This window comes from Pan troglodytes, chromosome 6 (genome assembly GCF_028858775.2).
Source record: "Pan troglodytes isolate AG18354 chromosome 6, NHGRI_mPanTro3-v2.0_pri, whole genome shotgun sequence".
Classification (NCBI taxonomy): Eukaryota; Metazoa; Chordata; class Mammalia; order Primates; family Hominidae; genus Pan; species Pan troglodytes.
In genome coordinates, this window is record NC_072404.2 from 72,317,359 (window position 1) to 72,343,232 (window position 25,874).

General features: G+C 37.8%; 1 protein-coding gene across 4 annotated transcripts in view; it reads left to right on the forward strand.

Moving 5' to 3' along the window:
- ZNF107 (zinc finger protein 107) overlaps positions 1–13,484 on the forward strand; it is a 44,329-nt gene extending 30,845 nt beyond the window's left edge. For all 4 annotated transcript variants that reach the window (XM_063814240.1, XM_063814242.1, XM_063814241.1 and 1 more), the window contains one exon: positions 8,215–13,484. In XM_063814240.1, coding sequence (XP_063670310.1) covers positions 8,215–10,550 — 2,336 coding nt within the window. In that variant the 3' untranslated portion in view covers positions 10,551–13,484. The remainder of the gene's footprint in view (positions 1–8,214) is intronic.
- The last annotated feature ends 12,390 nt before the right edge of the window (positions 13,485–25,874 follow it).

The window sequence follows — 25,874 nt, forward strand, 5'->3', positions numbered from 1 at the left end:
TTTTTATTTATTTATTTTTTATTTTTTATTATACTTTGTTTTAGGGTACATGTGCACAACATGCAGGTTTGTTACATATGTGTACATGTGCCATGTTGGTGTGCTGCACCCAGTAACTCGTCATTTACATTAGGTATATCTCCTAATGCTATCCCTCCCCACTGCCCCCACCCCACAACAGTCCCTGGTGTGTGATGTTCCCCTTCCTGTGTCCAAGTGTTCTCATTGTTCAGTTCCCACCTATGAGTGAGAACATGCAGTGTTTGGTTTTTTGTCCTTGCGATAGTTTGCTGAGAATGATGGTTTCCAGCTTCATCCATGTCCCTACAAAGGACATGAACTCATCCTTTTTTATGGCTGCATAGTATTCCATGGTGTATATGTGCCACATTTTCTTAGTCCAGTCTATCATTGTTGGACATTTGGGTTGGTTCCAAGTCTTTGCTATTGTGAATAGTGCCACAATAAACATACATGTGCATGTGTCTTTATAGCAGCATGATCTATAATCCTTTGGGTATATACCCAGTAATGGGATGGCTGGGTCAAATGGTATTTCTAGTTCTAGATCCCTGAGGAATCGCCACACCGACTTCCACAGTGGTTGAACTAGTTCACAGTCCCACCAACAGTGTAAAAGCGTTCTTATTTCTCCACATCCTCTCCAGCACCTGTTGTATGTATATGTTAAATTTTTTGATGTGTTTATAAGTAAAGGAACACCTGGGTTCCTTCAGCCTTTTGGCTTTTGTGAATACTGGTACAATAAACATAGATGTTCAAATATGTCTTTCAGGTCCTGTTTTGCATATTTTGGATACAGATTAAGAAATAGGATTTATTATTTGATACAGTATTTTATTTTTAATTATTTTAGAAACATAACATTTTTTTTTTTTTTTGAGACGGAGTCTCGCTTTGTCACCCAGGCTGGAGTGCAGTGGCTCGACCTCGGCTCACTGCAAGCTCCGCCTCCTGGGTTCACGCCATTCTCCTGCCTCAGCCTCTCCGAGTAGCTGGGACTACAGGCGCCCGCCACCACGCCCGGCTAATTTTTTGTATTTTTTATTAGAGACAGGGTTTCACCGTGGTCTCGAACTCCTGACCTCGTGATCCGCCTGCCTCGGCCTCCCAAAGTGCTGGGATTACAAGCGTGAGCCACCGCGCCTGGCCGGTAAAACATAACATTTTAAAACAATGGCTGCATTCTTGTTTTTCACCAGAAGTCAATATGGGTTTCATTTTTATTGCATCATCAACAGATTTGGTGTCTTTAAAAAATTGATAATGGCCATTCTAATTGGTGTGAGGTGATTTTGTTTTTCATTGTGATTTTTATGCATTTCTCTACAAATGATAATTTACTGTGTTCTTTCAGTTGCGTTTTCTAATTTGTGTATCTTTTTTGATAAAATTTAATTCAATTATTTGTCCATTTCTAAATGAAGTAATTCAACTTTATTGTTCAGTTTTAAGAGTTGTTTGTATATTCGTAATATTAACTTCTATCACATGTGATTTGCAAATATTTTCACTCATTTCCTAAGAGGTGTTGTCACTCTATTGAATGTTGTCTGTGATGTGCATTAATTTTAAATATAGTATAGTTGAATTTTTCTGTTTTTTTTTTTTTTTTTCTTTGAGACTGTCTTGCTCTTGTTGCCCAGGCTAGAGTGCAGTGGTGTGATCTCAGCTCACTCCAACCTCTGCCTCCCAGGTTCAAGCATTCTCCTGCCTCAGCCTCTCCAGTAGCTGGGATTACAGGCTCCTGCCACCATGCCCAGCTAATTTTTGTGTTTTTGGTAGGGACAGGGTTTCACCATGTTGCCCAGGCTGGTCTTGAACTTCTGACCTCAGGTGATCTGCCCACCTCAGCCTCCCAAAGTGCTGGAATTACAGGTGTGAGCTACCATGCCTGGCTTGTTGCTCTTGCATTTAATGTTGTATTTAAGAAAGTAATGCCAAGACCAATGTCATGTATTTTCTTTATATTCTTTTCTAAGAGATTTGTTATTTTTTATTTCTAAGTATTTTTTTAAAATATTTTTTGTATTTTCAAAGAGAATGGTTCAAAGAAATGATCCAACTTTATTTCATCAGTGTTGATATCCAGTTCTCAACATTATTTTTTGAAAAGATTATCTTTTCTCTCTTTTGTACTCGTGGCAACTTTGTAGAAGATCATTTGATTATATACAGAGGGGTTCATTTCTGGTCTCTTCTGTTCTTTCATCTGTTTATCTGTCTGTGTCAGTACCACATTGTTTTTGTTATTATAGCTTTTAATTGTTTTGAAATCAGGAAGTATAATGCCTCTTTGTTTTTTTCCATGAGTGTTATAGTTTATAATAAAAATTTAAAATTTTAAATAATATTTCTGTAAAAAATTGTGCTATTAAGATTTTTATAAAAATTATATTGAATTTGTTCACCACTGTATGTTATATTGACATCTTTTAAAAATTAAATTTTTTTACCCTTGAGCAAGAATATGTTGAACAGTGTGTTTTATTTTAATATATTTTTGAGTTTTCCAGCTTTACTTTTGCTTTTAATTAGTAGGTTTATTCAGTTTTGTCAGAAAACATGGAATGTATGATTTTGGTCTTCTTAAATTTATTTGTCGTTGTCATTGTTTTGAGACAGGATCTTACTCTGTCACCCAGGCTAAAGTGCAGTGGCATGATGGCATGACTGGCTCACTGCAGCCTCAGCTTGCTGGGCTCAAGTGATTCTTCCACCTCATTTTCCTGAGTAGCTGGGACTACAGACATACTATGGGACCACCATGTCTGGATAATATTTTTATTATTTGTAGGAACAGGGCCTCACTAAGTTGTCCATGCTGGTCTCAAACTTCTGGCCCCAGTAATCCTCCCACGTTGGTCTCATGAGCTCCTGTAGTTCACTGGTATTTTTAAATTTCATAAGACTTGGTATGATTCCTAACAGAATACGCCAGGTGCAAATAAGAATATTGTACATTCTCGGCCGGGCGTGGTGGCTCACGCCTGTAATCCCAGCACTTTGGGAGGCCGAGGCGGGCAGATCACTAGGTCAGGAGATCGAGATCATCCTGGCTAACATGGTGAAATCCCGTCTCTACTAAAAACACAAAAATTAGCCGGGCTTGGTAGCGGGCGCCTGTAGTCCCAGCTACTCGGGAGGCTGAGGCAAGAGAATGGTGTGAACTCAGGAGGCGGAGCTTGCAGTGAGCCGAGATCATGCCACCGCGGCTGGGCGACAGAGTGAGACTCCATCTCAAAAAAAAAAAAGAATATTGTACATCTCTTGCTTTTGACTGAAAAGTTTTATACATGTCTGTTAAGCTTAGTTGGTCTGTAATATGGTTTGCATGTCCATGTTCTGCAAACCTCATGCTGCAATGTACTCCTCAATGTTGGATGTAAAACCTGGTGGCAGGTATTTGGGCCATGGGGCCAAATTCCTCGTGAACAGCTTGGCGTCATCCTCTTGGTAATCAAAAAGTTTATACTCTGTTAATTCAAATGAGAGCTGATTCATTAAAATGAACTAGCTCCTTCACCTCATACTTCCTCTGTCTATTACCATGTGATATGTGTATGTTCAGTTACTCTTTGCCTTCCACCATGATCGTAAGCTTCCTGAGATCCTCACGAGAAGCAGATGCTGGCATGCACTTCTTGTACAGGTGCAGTCTGTCAAACCAAGCCAAATAAACCTTTTTTTTTTTTTTTTTTTTTTGAGACTGAGTCTTCCTCTGTTGCCCAGGCTGGAGTGCAGTGGCATAGGCTGGAGTGCAGTGGCGTGATCCCAGCTCACTGCAACCTCCACCTCCTGGGTTCAAGTGATTCTTCTGCCTCAGCCTCTGGAGTAGCTGGGATTACAGGTGCCTGCCACCATGCCTGGCTAATTTTTGTATTTTTAGTAGAGATGGGGTTTTGCCATGTTGGCCAGGCTGGTCTCGAACTCCTGACCTCAGGTGATCCACCCGCCTTTGCCTCCCAAAGTGTTGGGATTACAGGCATGAGCCACCATGCCTGGCCATTTTTTTCTTTATAAGTTATCCGCTCTCAGGTATTATTCTATATGTAAAAAAATTAATACAGTCTATAATGTTTTCTAAGTTTGCTGTTATTGATCTTTTATCTGAACTGTTATTGAAAATAGGGTCTTGATGTCTACAATTATGTTGCTATGTATTTCTTGCTTCATTTTTGTCAGTATTTTCTTTATATATTTTGAAGCCCTATTGTTATATATACATGTACATATAGATAAATATAATAGTTACATGTTCCTGGTGAATTAACCCATTTTACTATTATATAATATCAATCTTTGTCTCATGCTAATACTTCACTTAAAGCATATTATGTCTAATATAATTATGACTACCTCACCCAATTGTGGTTACTATTTGCATAGAATAAAGATATTTTCCCCATTCTGATATTTTCAACCTATTTGACTCAATGCTAATATGAGTTTCATTTTTTTTTCTTTTTGAGATGCAGTCTTGCTCTGTCACCCAGGCTGGCTCACTGCAACCCCTGCCTCCCAGGTTCACGTGATCTCCTGCCTTAGCCTCCTGAGTAGCTGGGATTACAAGGGTGTGCCACCATGCCTGGCTAATTTTTGTATTTTTTTTTTTCTAGTAGAGACAGGGTTTACCATGTTGGCCAGGCTGGTCTTAGCCTCCCAAAGTACTGGGATTACAAGTGTTAGCCACTGTGCCAGGCCTCAAATTAGTCTCTTATAGGCAGCATATTGTATGCTTTTTTCTTAAGTCATTCAGGTATTTTCTTTTTTTTTTTAACATATTTACTTACTCATTCATATTTAAGATAGGGTTTCACTCTGTCAATCAGGCTGGCTTGTAGTGGTGTAATCACAACTCGCTGCAGCCTTAACCTCCCAAACTCAGATAATCTTCTTATTTCAGCCTCTCAAGTATCTCTACTACAAGTAAGTGCCATCACACCCAGCTAGATTTTTTGTATTTTTTGTAGAGACAGGGTTTTGTTATGTTGCCTAGGCTGGTCTTGTAATCCTAGGATCAAGTGTTCAGCCCACCTTGGCCTCCCAAAATATTGGGATTACGTTTCTTCTTATTAAGTAGTTTAGTTAATTTATATTTAAAATGATTGTTTAAATAAATGAAGCTACTATTATCATTTTATTATTATTGTTTTATGTGTTTCCTGTAGATATGTTTTTTCTTCTGTTTTCTTCAATTTAAATTTTAATTGTGTAGTGACATACTTTATTTTTAAAATGTTTTTCATACATTCTATAAATATTTTCATAATGGTCACGAAAAATGGAGATTACATAAAACATCTTAAAGTTAAAACAGTTTTATTTTTTTTTTTGAGACAGAGTCTCGCTCTGTCGCCCAGGCTGGAGTGCAGTGGCATGATCTCGGCTCACTGCAACCTCCGCCTCCCTAGGTTCAAGTGATTCTCCTGCCTCAGCCTCCCAAGTAGCTGGGATTACAGGCACACTGTAATTTTTGTACTTTTAGTAGAGACAGGGTTTCACCATCTTGGCCAGGCTGGTCTTGAACTCCTGACCTCATGATCCACCCGCCTCAACCTCCCAAAGTGCTGGGATTACAGGCGTGAGCCACTGCGCCCAGCCAATATTTTTAAACTCTTAACAACTTCAATTAAATACAAAAACTAAACCTCTATATTTTTCAGTTGTTGATATTACAAATTATTTTATATTGTGTATTTGTTAACAGATTAGTATTTCATTTTTCATGTACTTTTTTTTTTTCTTGAGACAAAGTTTCGCTCTTGTTCAGGCTGAAGTGCAGTGGTGCGATCTCGGCTCACCACAACCTCTGCCTCCCAGATTCAAGCGATTCTCCTGCCTCAGCCTCCGGAGTAGCTGGGATTACAGACATGTGCCACTACACCCAGCTAATTTTGTATTTTTAGTAGAGACGGGGTTTCTCCATGTTGGTCAGGCTGTTCTCGAACTCTCCCGACCTCAGGTGATTTGTCTGCCTCAGCCTCCCAAAGTGCTGGGATTATAGGCGTGAGCCACCGCGCCCAGCCTACCTCTTTTTTTGGGAAGTCTTTATTTATATTTTGTGTTTGAAGTAGAATAATTTTGAATCAAGTCTTACTGGTTAAAATTTTTTTATTACATCAAAATTTGGGAAGTTATCCGCCTTTTATGTCTTCAAGTAACCTTTCTATTACTTTTTTTCTATATTCTTCTTCTAATATTTCTTTCTTGAATATATTGACATACTTGATGGCATTCGATAAGTTTTACATTCCATGCTTTAATTTTGTTTTGCAATTTAATATTTTTGTGTTATATATTTTAGGATGTGCCACCTCACACCTGTTTTATCTTGTAGAGGTTTTATGTAATCCCCAAGGAACCACAAAGAATATATCTGTGTAGATACACAAAACCACGAGACACCGCGCCTGGCTGAAAGTCATATATTTTCATATGATTATGTGCTGTTTTCTTGCATCATGTTATTTTCAGTGGAAGGAACTCCTTTCAGTATCTTTGATATGTAGGGCATAGGCAGCGCCAAAATACATTTTCAGAATTTTGTTTTTTGTTTATTTATTTCGAGATGGAGTTTCACTCTTGTTGTCCAGGCTGGAGTGTAGTGGTGTGACCTCGGCTCACTGCAGCCTCCACCTCCAGGGTTCAAGCGATTCTTCTGCCTCAGCTTCCCAAGTAGCTGGGAGTACAGGAGTGCACCACCATGCCTCACTAATTATTTTTTATATTTTTAGTACAGATGGGGTTTCACCATGTTGATCAGGCTGGTCTTGAACTCCTGCCACAAGTGATCCACTCGCCTTGGTCTCCCAATGTGCTGGGATTACAGACGTGAGCCATCGCACCCAGCCAAATTTTGTTATTTTGGAAGGTGTTTTTCTTTTATTTGGCAGGACAGTTGTTGGTATTATTCTCACTTGACAGCTATTGTTTTCAGCACTTAGACTATATCATACTTCCCTTCTGACCTGCAAAATTTTCTTGACGTATTCACTGGCTATCTTATAAGCCTATTATTATAAATGACATATCACTTTCATCTTGCAGTTCGCAAGATTCTGTTGTCTGTGACTTTTGAAATTTTGCTTATATATGTTTTATAAATATCTTCGTGTGTATTCTAGTTTGTTGTCTTTATTTTTACATTAATTTTTCTTTTATATTTTTAAGTTTTTTTTGTATTTTTACCTCCACAATTTCTGTTTTTTGCTATTTTTAATATTTTTGTTGGTATTCTCATTTTTCTGATTTTCAATAGTTGTTTGTGTTCCTATTCACTCATGGAGTGTATTCAGTTTACTTTAAAATTTTAAAATTAATTTGTACATTTTTATTTTTTAATGGTTGCTTTCTGAAAATTTTATAATTTTTGCGGGGCTGTGTTGCCCTAATATTTTTTATACGTTGTAATCTTTAATTGAAATTTGGAAATTAAAAACAAGTTGTCCGTCACAATCTTTATAATGTAGCTTTGTCCTGGCATAGTTGGAAACCATTTGTCTTGAGTAGTGATTCTGAGAGTCTTTCAGACATGTTCTTAGGATGTGTCTTGTCTGAAATTTTCTAGCTTTTTTTTTTTCAGTTAAGAGTTTGTTCATGTTTCTTCTTGATAGTCGGTAATCGCTTGCTACAACTGTTACCTGTCTGTAGTACTGCAGTCTCTTCACTGCTGTAACATTTACCTTTGATCTCAGCAACTCAAAATGTCATTCCAAAGTATACCACCATTTCTTTCAGCCCTCTATGTCATGGGAGACCAAAACCAATATCTGCAAAGGCACATAGAAGCCAGAAATAAAGATGTATATGTTTGTTATTATTTTTCTTGTCTTTAAAAAAAAAAAACACTAAGAGTTGGCAATTTACTTCTAAAGGCACTATGTTATATTGGGGAACAGAAAGAGCTTTGTTGGGTAAATAAAACAGACTTGTCTCTTTCTTCTATGTGGCTCTTTGCATTGTGCTCACCTAGGGCACTGCACACACTGAACTCATTTATAAATTTTCCACAAATGTATTTTGATCATTATGTTTTTGTTACATTTATATGTCTGTGAAGAAATTAGAGCCTGTGGTATTTTGCTATGCAATCTGGCTTATGTAGTTTGTATAATTTTATAGATTAGATTTGTAAAGTACATTTATCTGAGTCTAGCAAGTGGAGTAATTTATTATTTTTATTTCTTTCAGTAATGTCTTTTCATTTTGCCCAAGACCTTTGGCCAGAGCAGAACATAAAAGATTCTTTCCAGAAAGTGACACTGAGAAGATATGGAAAATGTGAATATGAGAATTTACAGTTAAGAAAAGGCTGTAAACATGTGGATGAGTGTACGGGGCACAAAGGAGGTCATAATACAGTTAACCAATGTTTGACAGCTACCCCAAGCAAAATATTCCAGTGTAATAAATATGTGAAAGTCTTTGATAAATTTTCAAATTCAAATAGATATAAGAGAAGACATACAGGAAACAAACACTTCAAATGTAAAGAATGTAGCAAATCATTTTGCGTGCTTTCACAACTAACTCAGCATAGAAGAATTCATACTAGAGTGAATTCCTACAAATGTGAAGAATGTGGAAAAGCCTTTAACTGGTTCTCAACTCTTACTAAACATAAGAGAATTCATACTGGAGAAAAGCCCTACAAATGTGAAGAATGTGGCAAAGCCTTTAACCAGTCCTCACAACTTACTAGGCATAAGATAATTCATACTGAAGAGAAACCCAACAAATGTGAAGAATGTGGCAAGGCCTTTAAACAGGCCTCACACCTTACTATACATAAAATAATTCATACTGGAGAAAAACCTTACAAATATGAAGAATGTGGCAAAGTCTTTAGCCAGTCCTCACACCTTACTACACAAAAGATACTTCACACTGGAGAGAACCTCTACAAATGTAAAGAATGTGGAAAAGCTTTTAACCTATTCTCAAATCTTACTAACCATAAGAGAATTCATGCTGGGGAGAAACCCTACAAATGTAAAGAATGTGGCAGAGCTTTTAACATATCCTCAAACCTTAATAAACAGGAGAAAATTCATACTGGAGGGAAACTCGACAAATGTGAAGAATGTGACAAAGCTTTTAACCGATCTTTAAAACTTACTGCACGTAAGAAAATTCTAATGGAAGAGAAACCCTACAAATGTGAAGAATGTGGCAAAGTCTTCAACCAGTTCTCAACTCTTACTAGACATAAGATAATTCATACTGGAGAGAAACCCTACAAATGTAAAGAATGTGGCAAAGCTTTTAACCAATCTTCAAACCTTACTGAACATAAGAAAATTCATACTGCAGAGAAATCCTATAAATGTGAAGAATGTGGCAAAGCTTTTAACCAACACTCAAACCTAATTAACCATAGGAAAATTTATTCTGGAGAGAAACCATACAAATGTGAAGAATGTGGAAAAGCTTTTAATCGATCCTCAACCCTTACTAGACATAAGAAAATTCATACTGGAGAGAAACCCTACAAATGTGAAGAATGTGGCAGAGCTTTTAGCCAGTCTTCAAACCTTACTGAACATAAGAAAATTCATACTGGAGAGAAACCCTATAAATGTGAGGAATGTGGCAAAGCTTTTAACCGATTCTCAACCCTTACTAAACATAAGAGAATTCATACTGGAGAAAAACCCTATAAATGTGAAGAATGTGGAAAAGCCTTTAATCAATCCTATCAACTTACTAGACATAAGATAGTTCATACTAAAGAGAAACTCAACAAATGTGAAGAATTTGGCAAGGCCTTTAAACAGTCCTCACACCGTACTATACATAAAATAATTCATACTGGAGAGAAACCCTACAAATGTGAAGAACATGGCAAAGTTTTTAACCAGTCCTCACACCTTACTACACAAAAGATAATTCATACTGGAGAGAACCTCTACAAATTTGAAGAACACGGAAAAGCTTTTAACCTATTCTCAAACATTACTAACCATAAGATAATTTATACTGGAGAGAAACCCCACAAATGTGAAGAATGTGGAAAAGCTTATAACCGATTCTCAAACCTAACTATACATAAGAGAATTCATACGGGAGAGAAACCTTACCAATGTGCAGAATGTGGCAAAGCCTTTAACTGCTCCTCAACCCTTAATAGACATAAGATAATTCATACTGGAGAGAAACCTTACAAATGTAAAGAATGTGGCAAAGCTTTTAACCTATCCTCAACCCTTACTGCACATAAGAAAATTCATACCGGAGAGAAACCCTATAAATGTGAAGAATGTGGCAAAGCTTTTAACCAATCCTCAAATCTTACTACACATAAGAAAATTCATACTTCAGAGAAACCCTACAAATGTGAAGAATGTGGCAAATGCTTTAACCAGTTCTCATCTCTTAATATACATAAGATAATTCATACTGGAGAGAAACCCTACAAATGTGGAGATTATGGCAGAGCTTTCAACCTATCCTCAAATCTTACTACACATAAGAAAATTCATACTGGAGAGAAACCCTACAAATGTGAAGAATATGGCAAAACTTAATTGATCCTACAAGCTTACTACACATAAGAAAATTCATACTGGAGAGAAACTCTACAAATGTGAAGAATGTGTTAAAGCCTTTAACAAGTCTTCAACTTTTTCTACACACACAAGGTATTTTATACTGGTGAGAAACCTTACAATGTAAAGAATGTGGCAAAGCTTTTAACTAATCTTCAAACCTTACTGAACGTTGAGAAAATTCGTACTGGAGAGAATCCTACAAATGTGAAAAATGTGGCAAAGCCTTTAACTGGTCCTCAACTTTTACTAAACATAAGGTAATTCATACTGGAGAAAAGCCATACAAATGAGAAGAATGTGGCAATGCCTTTAATCAGTCCTCACACCTTTTTACACATAAGATAATTTATACTGGAGAGGAACTCTATAGTTGTGAAGAATGTGGCAAAGCTTTTAACCAATGCTCATACCTTACTATACAGAAATTCATACTGGAGAGAAAGCCTACAATTGTGAAGAATGTGGCAAAGCTTTTAACCTTCCTTAACCCTTAACTGTAGATAAGAAAATTCATACTGGAAAGAAACCCTACAAATATGAAGTCTGTGGCAAAGCTTTTAACTGATTCTCAACTCTTACTACATGTAAGAGTATTTATACTGGAAAGAAACCCTACAAATGTAAAAAACGTGGCAATGCCTTTAACTGGTCCTCACACCTTGCTACACATAAGACAGTTTATACTTTGAGAGAAACCCTGCAAATGTGAATAATGTGGCAATACTTTAAACCAATCCTCAAACCTCACTAAACATAAGATAATACTGAAAACTTTACAAACCTGAATGATGTGACAATTTTGACAACACCTCGAACTTTCTAACATAAATCATACTGATGAAAAATCCTAGAAATGTGAAAAATATCACAAAGCCTTTAAATGGTTGTCACACTTGATTGTAGGTAAGATAATCCATACTGAAGAAAACTCCTGGAAGTGTAAAAAATGTGGCAACACTTTTAATAAATGCTCACCCCTTATTGCACAGGAAAGCATTTATACTTCAGAAAGATTGTACAAATACAAGGAATGTGGAAAAGCCATTATTATCTGCTCAGATTTTACTCAACATTAGAGAGTTAGTACGTAATAAAAGCATTATAAATGCAATTTTTGTCAAGAGATCTTTCAGAAAATATAAGCCTTTAAAGTGAAGAAGAGGAGCCAGGTGTGCTGGCTCACATCTGTAATGCCAGCACTTTGGGAGGCCAAGGTGGGTGGATCATCTGAGGGCAGGAGTCTGAGACCAGCCTGGCCAACATAGCAAAACCCCATCTCTATTAAAAATTTTACAAAAATTAGCTGCGTGTGGTGGCAGGCCCCTGTAATCCCAGCTACTTGGGAGGCTGAAGCAGGAGAATTGCTCAAACCTGGGAGGCGAAGATTGCAGTGAGCTGAAATCACACCACTACACTCCAGCCAAGGCAACAAGAGCAAAAACTTTGTCTCAAAAACAAAACAAAAAAAGAGTATTCATTTTGAGGACAAACAATACAAATACGAAGAGGGTTGTAGTACCTTTACTTGTATCACAGATACTTTTGTACCCATTTTGCACTAGAGGAAAATCATGAAGCAGTTGCTCAAATGTTGTTCAACACCAGAAAATTTATATTGGAGAAAAACACTGTAAATGTAATGCATTTGTGAAAACATTTTTTAAAAAACTACAGCTTAGAAAATACCAGAGGCCTCATACTAAAATATATTTTTGCAAGTGCAGTAAATATAAAACTAATTTAATTCAAAATTAAGTCTATATAAATATCAGAGAATTCACAGTAGAAATATCTAAGGTACTGACACTTCAGACATTGCACTAAATCAGAATGCTGAGTATAGAAAATAATTTAAAACTAAAGTTGGTAGGTAAATAATGTGTATATAACTTTAAAAGAAGTAGAATTTTTTTGTAGATGTATAATTACATTCAAATTATATTTTTTCTTGAAAAATTAGTTTTTGAAAAGCAAATAATGATGTAATTCAACTCTCAAATTACTTCATGCTCTTCATTCCTATTGTATTCACATGTGAAAGCATGTGATTAATTTTTCATGCATCAAAGATATGAGAAATCATTTCTGTTAGGTCGGTATTATTTATGACACTTTCTATGAAAGAATAAGGACATTAAAATGTAAGATGCATGATGAAAACCTGAGTGAAGAGGCTGTTTGTGTTTAACTTATAATATTGAGTGATCCATGAAGTAGGTTTTCAGAGCGATATTCTTCTGCATTATAGTAAGAGAAAACCATTTTTAATCTTAGTTAAAATTAAAGTGAATTAGTAGTATATCATTTTACTATTTGTACTTTTATGTAATAAAATGCAGTGTGTTTAAAAATTTTTGGATTATGCGTGAACTTAGTTTTTTAATTAAACTTTTTTAAACATGTTAAAACTATTGTGCATTCAATGAAGTGTTTTCATGCCACTGACTTTACCTATCCCACATTACTCAAGGGTTTAGGTAAAAGAGGGTAACAGTATACTACTTGATAACATAATGGGCTAACATCTCTAATAATTATTTTTGCTAGTGGCTTTAAACTGCTAATAAAGAATATTGTTCCCATAGGTTAGATTTTTATTCTTTTTAAAATTTAAACTTATTTCTCTTAATTTTTGTGGATACATAGTATGTGTATATCTTTATACCATGTATGGCATATTTTGATACAGGCATATAATTTTATGTATTAATCACATCAGGGCAAAAGATGTATCCATCAACTCCAGCATTTCTCCTTTGTATTACAAACCAATTCTGCACTTTTAGATACTTTAGAATGTACAGTCATTACTACAGGGTCATTTTATGGTTATAATAAAAATTATATACAAGTATAAATAAATCATGAGAAAATTCTGAGTTCTGAATAAACATTTTAAAAATGTTATATATTTTTCTTTGAACATGTGACCTCTCTGCCTGCAAACATACAGCATTTTAGTTTTGATTTACATACACTTAACTATACACATATATTACTCTAAAAATGAACCTTAGGTATGAGAAAATTATGGAGCAAGTAAGTGTGTTTGTGTATTAGCTTGTACCTATTTTCAGAAGACAAGAGCAGTATTGGAACAAAACTAATCTTTTTGTTTTTCGAGACGGAGTCTTGCTCTGTCGCCCAGGCTTGGAATGCAGTGGTGCGATCTCGGCTCACTGCAAGCTCCGCTTCCCGGGTTCACGCCATTCTCCTGCCTCAGCCTCCCGAGTTGCTGGGACTACAGGCGCCCAGCACTACGCCCGGCTAATTTTTTTGTATTTTTTAGTAGAGACAGGGTTTCACCGCATTAGCCAGGATGGTCTTCATCTCCTGACCTCGTGATCCGCCCGCCTCGGCCACCCAAAGTACTGGGATTACAGGCGTGAGCCACCGCGCCCGGCCAAAACTAATAATTTTTAAAAGGTGACTAATTTACTAGACAACTGAAAACCTCAAAAATGCTGAAAGCAAATCTATACCCTCTGCTTTGCATTGAATTCATTTCTGTAAAATCTGGCTTACGATTTAGAATCTCCCCATGCAAAGTTTTTGTTTATACTTGCGTGATACTCATGCTACACCTTTAATTTTCTTGTTACTTATGCTTTTTTCTTTTATAATTTATCAGGTATTCATCATGTGAGCTGGTCATGGATTATAAGAATGATTTTTATAAAGTTTAGGAGTACACACAAAATAACTTCTAGATGTGTTTCCAAAATTTGTGTATTATATTTTATTTAGTTAGAACATTCTATTTCTTCTTTCCATTGCAGAATCCTATATAAGCCTACTTTTCTTTAGTTAGTATTCTCTTGTCTTGTTATAGATGACATAAGTAAATTTATTTATTGAGCCAGTTCAGGTAAGAACTAGAAAGACTTCATAAGTCATGAAAATGTTTTTATATATAGATGTAGCAAACAAACATGACATTGCTTATGGTGTAACAGATGCTCCATAATGAGCCATATGTATTTCTGCTGGTGTTAGTTTGTAACTAACTTCAAATCAGAGATGGAAAATATTAATAGTGAAGAACTAACATTGTTTTTTTATGTGGAGAGAACTTTTTTTTCAGGCTGCAAAGCTGAATCTTGCTCTGTTTTTTTTTTTTAATTTCCTAATTATCTTCGGTTTTGTTTATCTTATGTGTCTTCAGTGTATTCAACACAGTCCTTCTTTTTCTGTGTTATTGCCACAGTTTTCTCACTGTTGTCTTCATGCCATATCAATTCACATGGTACTTTGTAGGCTTTGATGAGAAAGTTGGTATTTTTTAATGCACTGAAAAATTGGTTATAACTAGAGAGTTTGCTTATCAATGTAACTTTCAGATTAGTTAAGATAAAAGGCGTGTAATGTCCACAGGTGAGAGGATTAAATCAGCATTGTTTTCCCCTGTTTTTAAAAGAAGCATCTTATTAAATTCTTACATAAAGTGTGGCAAATATTAAATTTACTAGAAAATAGATCTTAGAAATTAAATTTTTAAGAGAGCTAATGGTAAGTGAAGAATTTTAAATTTAATTTTCCATGATATAGCACAGCATACTTTTTTTTGCAGAATCTTCTATTTTAAAGTGTGAATATTCAAGGTTGCAAAGTAATATGACCTCTGTTGATTCAATATTTGGAATACTATGTCTTTTCTATATTGATAGGTACAATTCAGAAAAATTTCTCACTCTTACTTTATATAATTATTTTAATAAGTGAAGTTTAGTCTACAGTTTTTATTCTTAGTCACCTAACTAGCCAACTTCTTATTTTCTATGGAAAACTTTTGGAGATAATGGCAGCTTTTGGATTAAAACGTTTTCTGTTATTTTGCATACAAACTTGTTTACTGTGTTAACAGAGTAGTTAGTCATGAGACCATAAGAAACACCTCTTTTTCAGTGTCTTTCATACCATTACTGTCTGCAATAAATAAATGTGTATTTGTTCTGTAAAACATTATGTTTGGAAGTATATATACATTGTCAAATGCTTAATTTTAGGTCATTAAAATTTTACCTCACAGAGTTAACATTTTTGTGGTGAGAGCAGATGACATTGTCAGCATTTTCCAAAAATACTAATATATTATTATAATCTATAGTCATCATACTTTAAAAAAAAAAGCCTCCTGAACTTCTTTCTATCCAACTATAATTATGTATTCTTTGACATCTTTCCACCCTCCCTTTTTTCTAAATACGCTGGCTTCTGGTGGTCACCAGTTTACTCTCTACTTCAATGAGATTACATTTTGTTTATTTATGTATTTATTTATTTATTTATGAGACAGAGTCTCACTCTGTCACCCAGGCTAGAGTGCAATGGTGCGATCTCAGCTCACTGCAGCCTCCGCCTCCCAGGTTCAAGTGGTTCTCCTGCCTCAGCCTCCTGAGTAGTTGAGATTACAGGCATTCACCACCACCTCTGGCTAAATTTTTGTATTTTTAGTAGAGACAGGGATTTGCCACATTGCCCAGACTGGTCTCGAACTCCTGAGCTTAGGCAATCCACCCCTCTTGGCTTCCCAAAGTGCTAGGATTACAGGCATGAGCCACCGCACCTGGCCGAGATTATGTTTTTTAGAATCCATGTGTACGTGAAATCATGAAATGGTCATCTTTCTGTACCTGGCTTATTTCAACAAATATAATGTTCTCCAGTTTAATTTATGTGATGGAAAATAATAGAATTTTCTTTTTTGAAGATGAATAGTATTCCATAATATGTACTACATTGTCTTTATTCGTTAAATGTTGAACTGTTGATTCCATATTTTGGGAATTGTGAAGAGTGTTGCAAGCAGTGTAGAAGTGCAATTATTTCTTCATTCTGATTTCATTTGTTTGGGATATATAAACAATAGTGAATTTTTTTTTTTTTTTTTTTGAGACAGAGTCTAGGTCTGTTGCCAGGCTGGAGTGCAGTGGCGCGATCTTGGCTCACTGCAATCTCCACCTCCCCGGTTCAAGTGATTCTTCTGCCTCAGCCTCCCGAGTAGCTGGGATTACAGGCATGCACCACCACGCCCAGCTAATTTTTGTATTTTTAGTAGAGACAGGGTTTCATGACATTGGCCAGGATGGTCTCCATCTCCTGACCTCGTGATCCACCCACCTCGGTCTCCCAAAGTGCTAGGATTACAGGCATGAGCCACTGCGCCTGGCTGAAATTGCTGTATTATATGGTAGTTAAATTTTATTTTTTTGAGAAATCTTATTTAGTTTTTTATAATGACTGTCCTCATTCACATTCAAACCAGTGTGCAAGCATTCCCTTTTCTTCACAACCTATTTTCTTTGTAATAAGAGTAATTCTCACAGGAATGAGTTGATACCTCAAAGAGTTTTGGTTTCTTTTCTCGGATAATTGATGTTGAGCATTTTTTATATATCTCTTAGCCATATGTATGTCTTTCCTTGAAAAATATTTAAGCCTTTTGCTCATTTTTAATGGTTATTTGTCTTTTGTTGTACAGTCATTTAAGCTTTTTTTTAATATTAACCCCTTGTCACATGTGATTTGCAAGCATTTTCTCTCATTTTTTAGTTGTCTTATCCTGTTGGTCGTATCAGATTCTGTGCAGCAGCTTTCTAATTTGAAATAGTCTGACTCATCTATTTTTTCTTTGATTCCCTGAGATTTTGAGGTTAAGTTAAAAAAGTCACTGCCTAGACCAATGTTATGGGGATTTCACTCTATATTTTTCATAGTAGTTTCAGAGTTTCAGGCCTTACATTTAAGTATCTAATTTATTTTGAGTTGATTTTTATATATAGTGTAATATGGTCTCATTTTATTTCTCTGCATGTGGATATAAAGTTTTCTTGACACCATTTGTTGAAGATACTATTTTTTCCCTAGAAAATGTTCACCTACATCTAAAATTAGTTAACTGTAAATACATGAATATACTTCTGGTCTCTCTTTTCTGCTCCATTGGCCTATGTGTCAATATACACAACTTCCCATGATTTAATCAGGAAAAAAGAGAAGTCTTAAACAGAGCAAAAATGTATTAAATGTATAATAAAATTGAATTTGTAATTAAAAAAACCCTACAAAATAAAACAAGCCCTGGATCAGATGAATTTGCAGCCTAATTTTACCACAAATACAAATATGATCTGGTACTAATTCTACTGAATGTATTCCAAAAATGAAAGTGGGTTTCCTTCCTAACTTGTTATATGAAATCAGTATCATCTTGATACCAAAATCTGCTTAAGACACAACAAAAAAAATCTACAGGCCAATATTCCTGGTGAACATTGAAACAGAAATCCTTCCTGAAATACTAGCAAGCTGAGTTCATAAGCAAATCAAAAAGTTATTTTGCCACAATCATGTGAGTATTATTTTATGACTGCAAAGATATTTCATCATATGCAAGTCAATAAGTGTCATTCACCATGTGAAGATAATTAAACTCATAAGATCAGATGATTATAACAATAGATGCAGAAAAAGCACTCAAGAAAATCCAATATTCGTTCAAAAATCCTCAACAAACTGGGCATTGAAGAAACATATCTCACAATAATAAGAGCCATCTATGACAAATTCTCAGCCAATATCGTACTGAACAGGTGAAAGCTGGATGCATTCGTCATAAGAATAAAAATAAAAATATCCACTCTAAACACTCCTATTCAACATAGTTTTGGAAGTCCTAGCCAGAGCAATCCAACAAGATAAAGAAATAAAAGTCATCCAAATAGGAGAAAAGAAAGTCAATTTAATTCTCTACCAGGGAAACTTTAGAGATTTCACCAAAAGACTCCTAAGTCTAAAAAATGACTTCAGCAAAGTTTCAAGATACAAAATTAACATACACAAATGAGTAGCATTTCTGTACACCAATAACATTCAAGCTGACAATAAAATCAAGAGCACAGCTTTATTTAAAATAGCCACGCCAAAAAATTAACATACCTAGGAATGCATTAAGTCATGGAGGTAAAATATCTCCACAGGGAGAACTACAAAACACTACTGAAACAAATCAGAGATAACACATAGAAATGGAAAACATGGCTGGGCGCGGTGGCTCATGCCTGTAATCCCAGCACTTTGGGAGGCCGAGGTGTGTGGATCATGAGGTCAAGAGTTCAAGACCAGCCTGGCTAACATGGTGAAACCCCATCTCTACTAAAAATACAAAAATTAGCTGGGCATGGTGGCGCGTGCCTGTAATCCCAGCTACTTGGGAGGCTGAGGGAGGAGAATCGCTTGAACCCAGGAGGCAGAGGTTGCAGTGAGCCGAGATTGCGCCACTGCACTCCAGCCTGGCAACAGAGCGAGACTCTGTCTCAAAAAAAAAAAAAGGGAAAACATTCCATCCTCATGAATTTGAAGAATCAATATAATTAAAGTGTCCATGCTCCCTAAAGCAACCCACAGATTAAATGTTATTTCTATCAAACTATCAATGCCATTTTTGGTGAACCTAGAAAAAAAAAACTTTGAAATTCATATTAAAGAATAAAAGAGCCCATATAGCCAAGGTATTCTTAAAAAGAATAAACCTGGAAGCCTAATATTACATGACTTCAAACTGTACTACATGCTACAGTAACCAATATAACATGGTTCTGATACAAAAAAATACATCCTCTCCCTCTCCCTCTCCCTCTCCCGTCTCCCCATAGTCTCCCTCTCCCTCTCTTTCCACGGTCTCCCTCTGATGCCGAGCTGAAGCTGGACTGTACTGCTGCCATCTCGGCTCACTGCAACCTCCCTGCCTGATTCTCCTGCCTCAGCCTGCCAAGTGCCTGCGATTGCAGGCGTGCGCCGCCACGCCTGACTGGTTTTCATATTTTTTTGGTGGAGACGGGGTTTTGCTGTGTTGGCCGGGCTGGTCTCCAGCTCCTAACCACGAATGATCCGCCAGCCTCGGCCTCCCGAGGTGCCGGGATTGCAGACGGAGTCTCGTTCACTCAGTGCTCAATGTTGCCCAGGCTGGAGTGCAGTGGCGTGATCTCGGCTCGCTACAACCTCCACCTCTCAGCCGCCTGCCTTGGCCTCCCAAAGTGCCAAGATTGCAGCCTCTGCCCGGCCGCCACCCCGTCCGGGAAGGTGAGGAGCGTCTCTGCCTGGCCGCCCATTGTCTGGGATGTGAGGAGCCCCTCTGCCTGGCTGCCCAGTCTGGAAAGTGAGGAGCGTCTCTGCCCGGCCGCCATCCCATCTAGGAAGTGAGGAGCGCCTCTTCCTGGCCACCATCCCATCTAGGAAGTGAGGAGCGTCTCTGCCCGGCCACCCATCGTCTGAGATGTGGGGAGCGCCTCTGCCCCGCCGCCCCGTCTGGGATGTGAGGAGCGCTTCTGCCTGGCCGCAACCCCGTCTGGGAGGTGAGGAGCGTCTCTGCCCGGCTGCCCTGACTGAGAAGTGAGGAGCCCCTCCGCCCAGCAGCCGCCCCATCTGGGAAGTGAGGAGCGTCTCCGCCAGGCAGCCACCCCATCCAGGAGGGAGGTGGGGGTCAGCCCCCGCCAGGCCAGCCGCCCCGTCCGGGAGGGAGGTGGGGGTCAGCCCCCACCCAGCCAGCCGCCCCGTCCGGGAGGGAGGTGGGGGGTCAGCCCCCGCCCGGCCAGCCGCCCCGTCCGGGAGGTGAGGGGCGCCTCTGCCCGGCCGCCCCTACTGGGAAGTGAGGAGCCCCTCTGCCCGGCCACCACCCCGTCTGGGAGGTGTACCCAACAGCTCATTGAGAACGGTCCATGATGACCATGGTGGTTTTGTGGAATAGAAAAGGGGGAAAGGGGGAAAAGATTGAGAAATCGGATGGTTGCTGCGTCTGTGTAGAAAGAAGTAGACTTGGGAGACTTTTCATTTTGTTCTGTACTAAGAAAAATTCATCTGCCTTGGGATCATGTTGATCTATGACCTTACCCCCAACCCTGTGCTGTCTGAAACATGTGCTGTGTCCACTCAGGGTTAAATGGATTAAGGGCGGTGCAAGATGTGCTTTGTTAAACAGATGCTTGAAGGCAACATGCTCCTTAAGAGTCATTACCACTCCCTAATCTCAAGTACCCAGGGACACAAACACTGCGGAAGGCCGCAGGGTCCTCTGCCTAGGAAAACCAGAGACCTTTGTTCACTTGTGTATCTGCTGACCTTCCCTCCACTATTGTCCTATGACCCTGCCAAATCCCCCTCTGCGAGAAACACCCAAGAATGATCAATAAAAAAATAAAATAAAATAAACAAACAAAAAAAAACCCAAAAAAATACATATAGACCAATGGAACAGAACAGAGAGCCCTGAAATAAAGCTACACTTCTACAAACAACTTATTTTTGGCAAAGTCAATAGAAATAAACAAAGGGAAAGTAACTCACTATCTAATAAATGGTACTCGGAAACCTGGTGAGTCATATGCAGAAGAAAAAAACTGAACCTGTACCTCTCACCATATAAAAAACATAAGATAGTTTAAAGACTTAGTTGTGAAGCTTCAAGCTATAAAAATCCTAGATGAACACCTAGAAAGTACTCTTCTAGACACTGGCCTCTGGAAGGAATTTAACACCTTAAAAATAAATGCAACAGGCCGGGTGCAGTGGTTCATGCCTGTAATGCCAGCACTTTGAGAGGCTTAGGTGGGCAGATCATGAGGTCAGGAGTTTGAGACCAGCCTGGCCAACACAGTGAAACCCTGTCTCTACTAAAGATACAAAAAAACAGCTGGGTGTGGTGGTGCACACCTGTAATCCCAGCTACTCGGGAGGCTGAGGCAGGAGAATTGCTTGAATCCAGGAGGTGGAGGTTGCAGTGAGCTGATATCATGCCATTGCCCTCCTTCCTGGGTGACAGGGTGAGTCCTTTGTCTTAAAAAAAAAAAATTGAAAATTGACATCTAATCTAGAGCTTCTGCACAGGAAATAAACTATTGACAAAGTAAATGGACAACCTACAGTATGGAATAAAATATTTGCAAACTGTGTACAATAAAAATTAATATATAGAATCTATAAGAAATGTAATAGGAAAAAAGCAGACAAATGATATGAATAGATACTTCTCAAAGGAAGACATAAAAACTGGCAATAAACATGCAAGAAAATTGCTCAACATCTCAAATTATCAGAGAGATGTCAATCAAAATGACAATATGATACCATCTCACAACAGTTAAAGTGGCTGTTATTAAAAAGTCAAAAAATAACACATGTTGTAGTTGTGGAGAAAAGGGAATCTTTACACACTGTTGGTGGCAATGCAAATTAATTCAGCCCCTGTGGAACACAGTTTGGAGATTTCTCAAAGAACTAAAGATACAATTGCCATTTGACCCATCAACCTTGTTACTGGGTATATGCTTAAAGAAAAATAAATTATTTTACCAAAAAGACACCTGCACTCAGATGTTTACTGCAGCAGTATTCGCAATAGCAAAGGCATGGATTTAAACCAGGTACATATGAATCTTAGATTGATGTTTCACGTTCATTTGCTGAGATTAAAGGCCTGCTGTAGCCACGTTGCTGCAAAGAACATTACTTTTTCTTTTCTATGGCTCCATAGTATTGCATGTGTATAAGTATCTCAAATACCACATGTTCTTATTTATAAGTGGGTGCTAAACCTTGGGTGAACCTGGAAACAAAAATAAAAACAATAAACACTGGGAATTCTAAAAAAGAAAAAAAAAGGAGATAAGCTTTGAAAAAACTACTTATCAGGTATGATGTACTCTACTTGGGCAACGAGATTATTAAATACCCAAACCTCAAAATCATGCAGTATACCTATGTTACAAATATGTATGTGTACCCCTTGAATCTAAAATAAAAGTAATAAAACGCTTTGTGGAATAATGACATATTACATTTCTCCAGTTCTAAGTTAATAGTTGGAATTAGGAGTGAAAGAGAATTATGCTCACTTTGGGCATAGGGGCAAATGTTTCTGTTTTTTTTTTTTTTTTTTTGGTGGGGGGACAGATTCTCACTCTGTCGCCCAGACTGGAGTGCAGTGGTGCAATCCTGGCTCACTGCAACCTCCACCTCCCGGGTTCAAGTGGTTCTCCTGCCTCAACCTCTCGAGTAGCTGGGATTACAGGCACCTGCCACCACACCCAGCTAATTTTTGTATTTTTAGTAGAGACAGGGTTTCACTATGTTAGCCAGGCTGGTCTCAAACTCCTAACCTCAAGTGATAACGCCTGTCTTGGCCTCCAAAAGTGCTGGGATTACAGGCATGAGCCACCACGCCTGGCACGAGGGGTGAATGTTTCTATACCAGGTCTCCCCACATTCTATAAGCTAACATATTTGAAAGCTCTTGGCCTGTAGCCCAAGAAGTGTTTTAATCCCAATTGTGCAGCTAAAATAAATGACTCGATATCTTTGTTTTTCATTTATTTACTGTACACTAGACTATAGAGTTAATTTGTTACTCTACTTTTTTGGGGAGAAAAATGTTAAGTTGTTCAATCACATTTTGTTGTTGTTGCTCAGGCTGGAGTGCAACGGCGCGATCTCCGCTCACTGCAAACTCCCCCTCCCGAGTTCAAGTGATTCTCCTCCCTCAGCCTCCCGAGTAGCTGGGATTACAGGCCTGTGCCACCACGCCCCGCTAATTTTGTATTTTTAGTAGAGACGGGGTTTCTTCATGTTGGTCAGGCTGGGCTCAAACAGGATGGTGACAGAGTGAGACTCCGTTTCAAAAAAAAGAAAAACAATACTGTACTTCAACAAAAGTTGCCATAAATTTCAAGTTAATATGCTCACACATATATTCTCCCTAGAAGGGCCTTGGTGTGTTTGGAATCAAGGTATAGCATTTCTGGCCTTTCTTGTGCTTCTTTGTTTATGTAAAATAGGAAGACAAGAAGCAAAACAGTCAACCATGACATATCTAGTTTCTACAACCACAGCATCTGAATTCTCACGTTATGTCAACTAGAAATATTGACAGTATTTCATAACTGAAAAAAATTGATACTTTATATTTTTACTTTTTTTAGTTTATAAAAATTTTTAGTTTCTGAATTGTATAAGTTAAACAACTTGAACATGCAGATACCTAAAATTTTTACCTAGATAATAGTATTAATATTTTGGCCAGGCACGGTGGCTTGCACCTGTAATCCCAGCACTTTGGGAGGCCGAGGCGGGCGGATCACCTGAGTTCGAGAGTTCAAGACAAGACTGACCAACATGAAGAAACCCCGTCTTTACTAAAAATACAAAATCAGTCGGGCATGGCGTCGCATGCCTGTAATCCCAGCAATTTGGGAGGCTGAGGCAGGAGAATCGCTTGAACCCAGGAAGCAGAGGTTGCAGTGAGTGGAGATGGCACCATTGAACTCCAGCCAGGGCAACAAGAGCGAAATTCTATCTGAAAAAAAATAGTATTAGTATTTTAATATCTTATGATTGTGAGTCACAGTTGCCCCATTTGGTTTACTGGAAAGCAGTTATTTATCTTCTAAATGTAAACAGAGAATAGACTTTCTATAATCCTAAGCATACAGATCTTTTAAGATTAGCACTGTGTTTAGGTAAAATTCATAGCTTTGTAGTAACAGAAATGTTAATATTTTTTCTAATGAAAGTGAAAAATCAATAGAAATAACTTGTTAAAATGAGTTTAAAAGAAACTTCACATGTGTTCATTAAATAACATTTAAAACCCCATTGTAAGTGACTGATTATTCCAATATATTTCATTTTAATCACTGAGAAAACTTAATATCTTTAAATTCTTCAGTTGGAAAAAGTATTCTTATAGTAGTGTTTCTGAAAGTTTCAGAAACTGTTGACCACTCAATAGATGAGGAGGCACATACAGATCACAAATTTTCTATATAATAGGCTCATCCTAGCTTCTTTTTTTTTTTTTTTTTTTTTTTTTTGAGACAGAGTCTCCCTGCGATGTCCAGACTGGAGTGCGATGGCACGGTCTCAGCTCATGGCAACCTCCACCTCCCAGGTTCAAGTGATTCTCCTGCCTCAGCCACCCAAGTAGCTGGGATTACAGGCACGTTCCATCAAGCCCAGCTAATTTTTGTATTTTTAGTACAGACGGAGTTTCACCATGTTGGCCAGGCTGGTCTCGAACTCCTGACCTCGGGTGATTCACCCACCTCCGCCTCCCAAAGTGTTGGGATTACTGGCGTGAGCCACTGTGCCCAGCCATCCTAGCTTTTAATATAAAAATTAAACATATTTCAAAAGTAAAATTAGTGGCTCTTTTAAGTCATGAGAAGGATATCTTTGTTAGAATCAATTTGCCAAAGTATTTACGTTAAGCTTAGTAATAAGTGCTTTAAACCAAAATTCAAGTTCTACATACTCTCTCAGGATAAAAAGTGGCTTTTATTTTATTTTTTTACCAATAAAATATTTTTTAAACTGTTATTTCCAATTTAGAGGGGGTATACTTAACCTTTCTAGACTCCCTCAGTAATTGGTAAATTACTCTTTTTATTTTGTTATTATTACTTTTTTCTTTTTCCTTTATTTGGGAGAAAGGGTCTCATCCTGTCACTCAGGCTAGAGTGCAGTGGTGCAATTATAGCTCACTGCAGCTTCAAACTTGTGGCCTCAAAAAATCCTCCCTCCTCAGCCTCCCAAGTAGCTGGGACCACAGGCACAAGCCAGTGTTCCCAGCCCATTATTATTACTTTTAATGTCTGCTAGTTCTAGGGGTGCACGAAGATTTAAAGGGCACATTTTTCCAGGATTTGACCATAACATGAGCACTGGAAATGAAAGAAATAGGTCCCATAGGGAAGGCAGTGCCCGTGAGGGTAGAATCTGGGTGTGGGTGTGACCACTCCCCATCCCAACTTGGCTCTATCTTGTCCTTTGAAGAGACAGAGTAATAGCAAAAGGCAAGAAGGGGACTTGGGTTTGGGGTCACAAGGCCTGATTTTAGGTCTGGAGTTGGCCTCTTAAAGGCTGTGTGAAGTTGGCAATGTCTTCAGTCCCTCTCCTGCATTTGCAAAATGAGGAAGGTGAGGCTGGATGAGTTCTGAGGTTCCTTTCAGTCTTTTTTAAAAAATTTTTTTATTTCCATAGGTTTTTGGGGAGCAGGTGGTATTTGGTTACCCAAGTAAGTTCTTCAGTGGTGATTTGTGAGATTTTGGTGCACCCATCACTCAAGCAGTATACACTGAACCCAATGTGTAGTATTTTATCTCTCACCTTCCCGCCCTTTCCCCCTGAGTCTTTAAAGTCTGTTGTGTCATTCTTATGCCTTTGCATCCTCATAGCTTAGCTCCCACTTATGAGTAAAACATACGAGTTTGGTTTTCCATTCCTGAGTTATTTCACTTAGAATAATAGTCT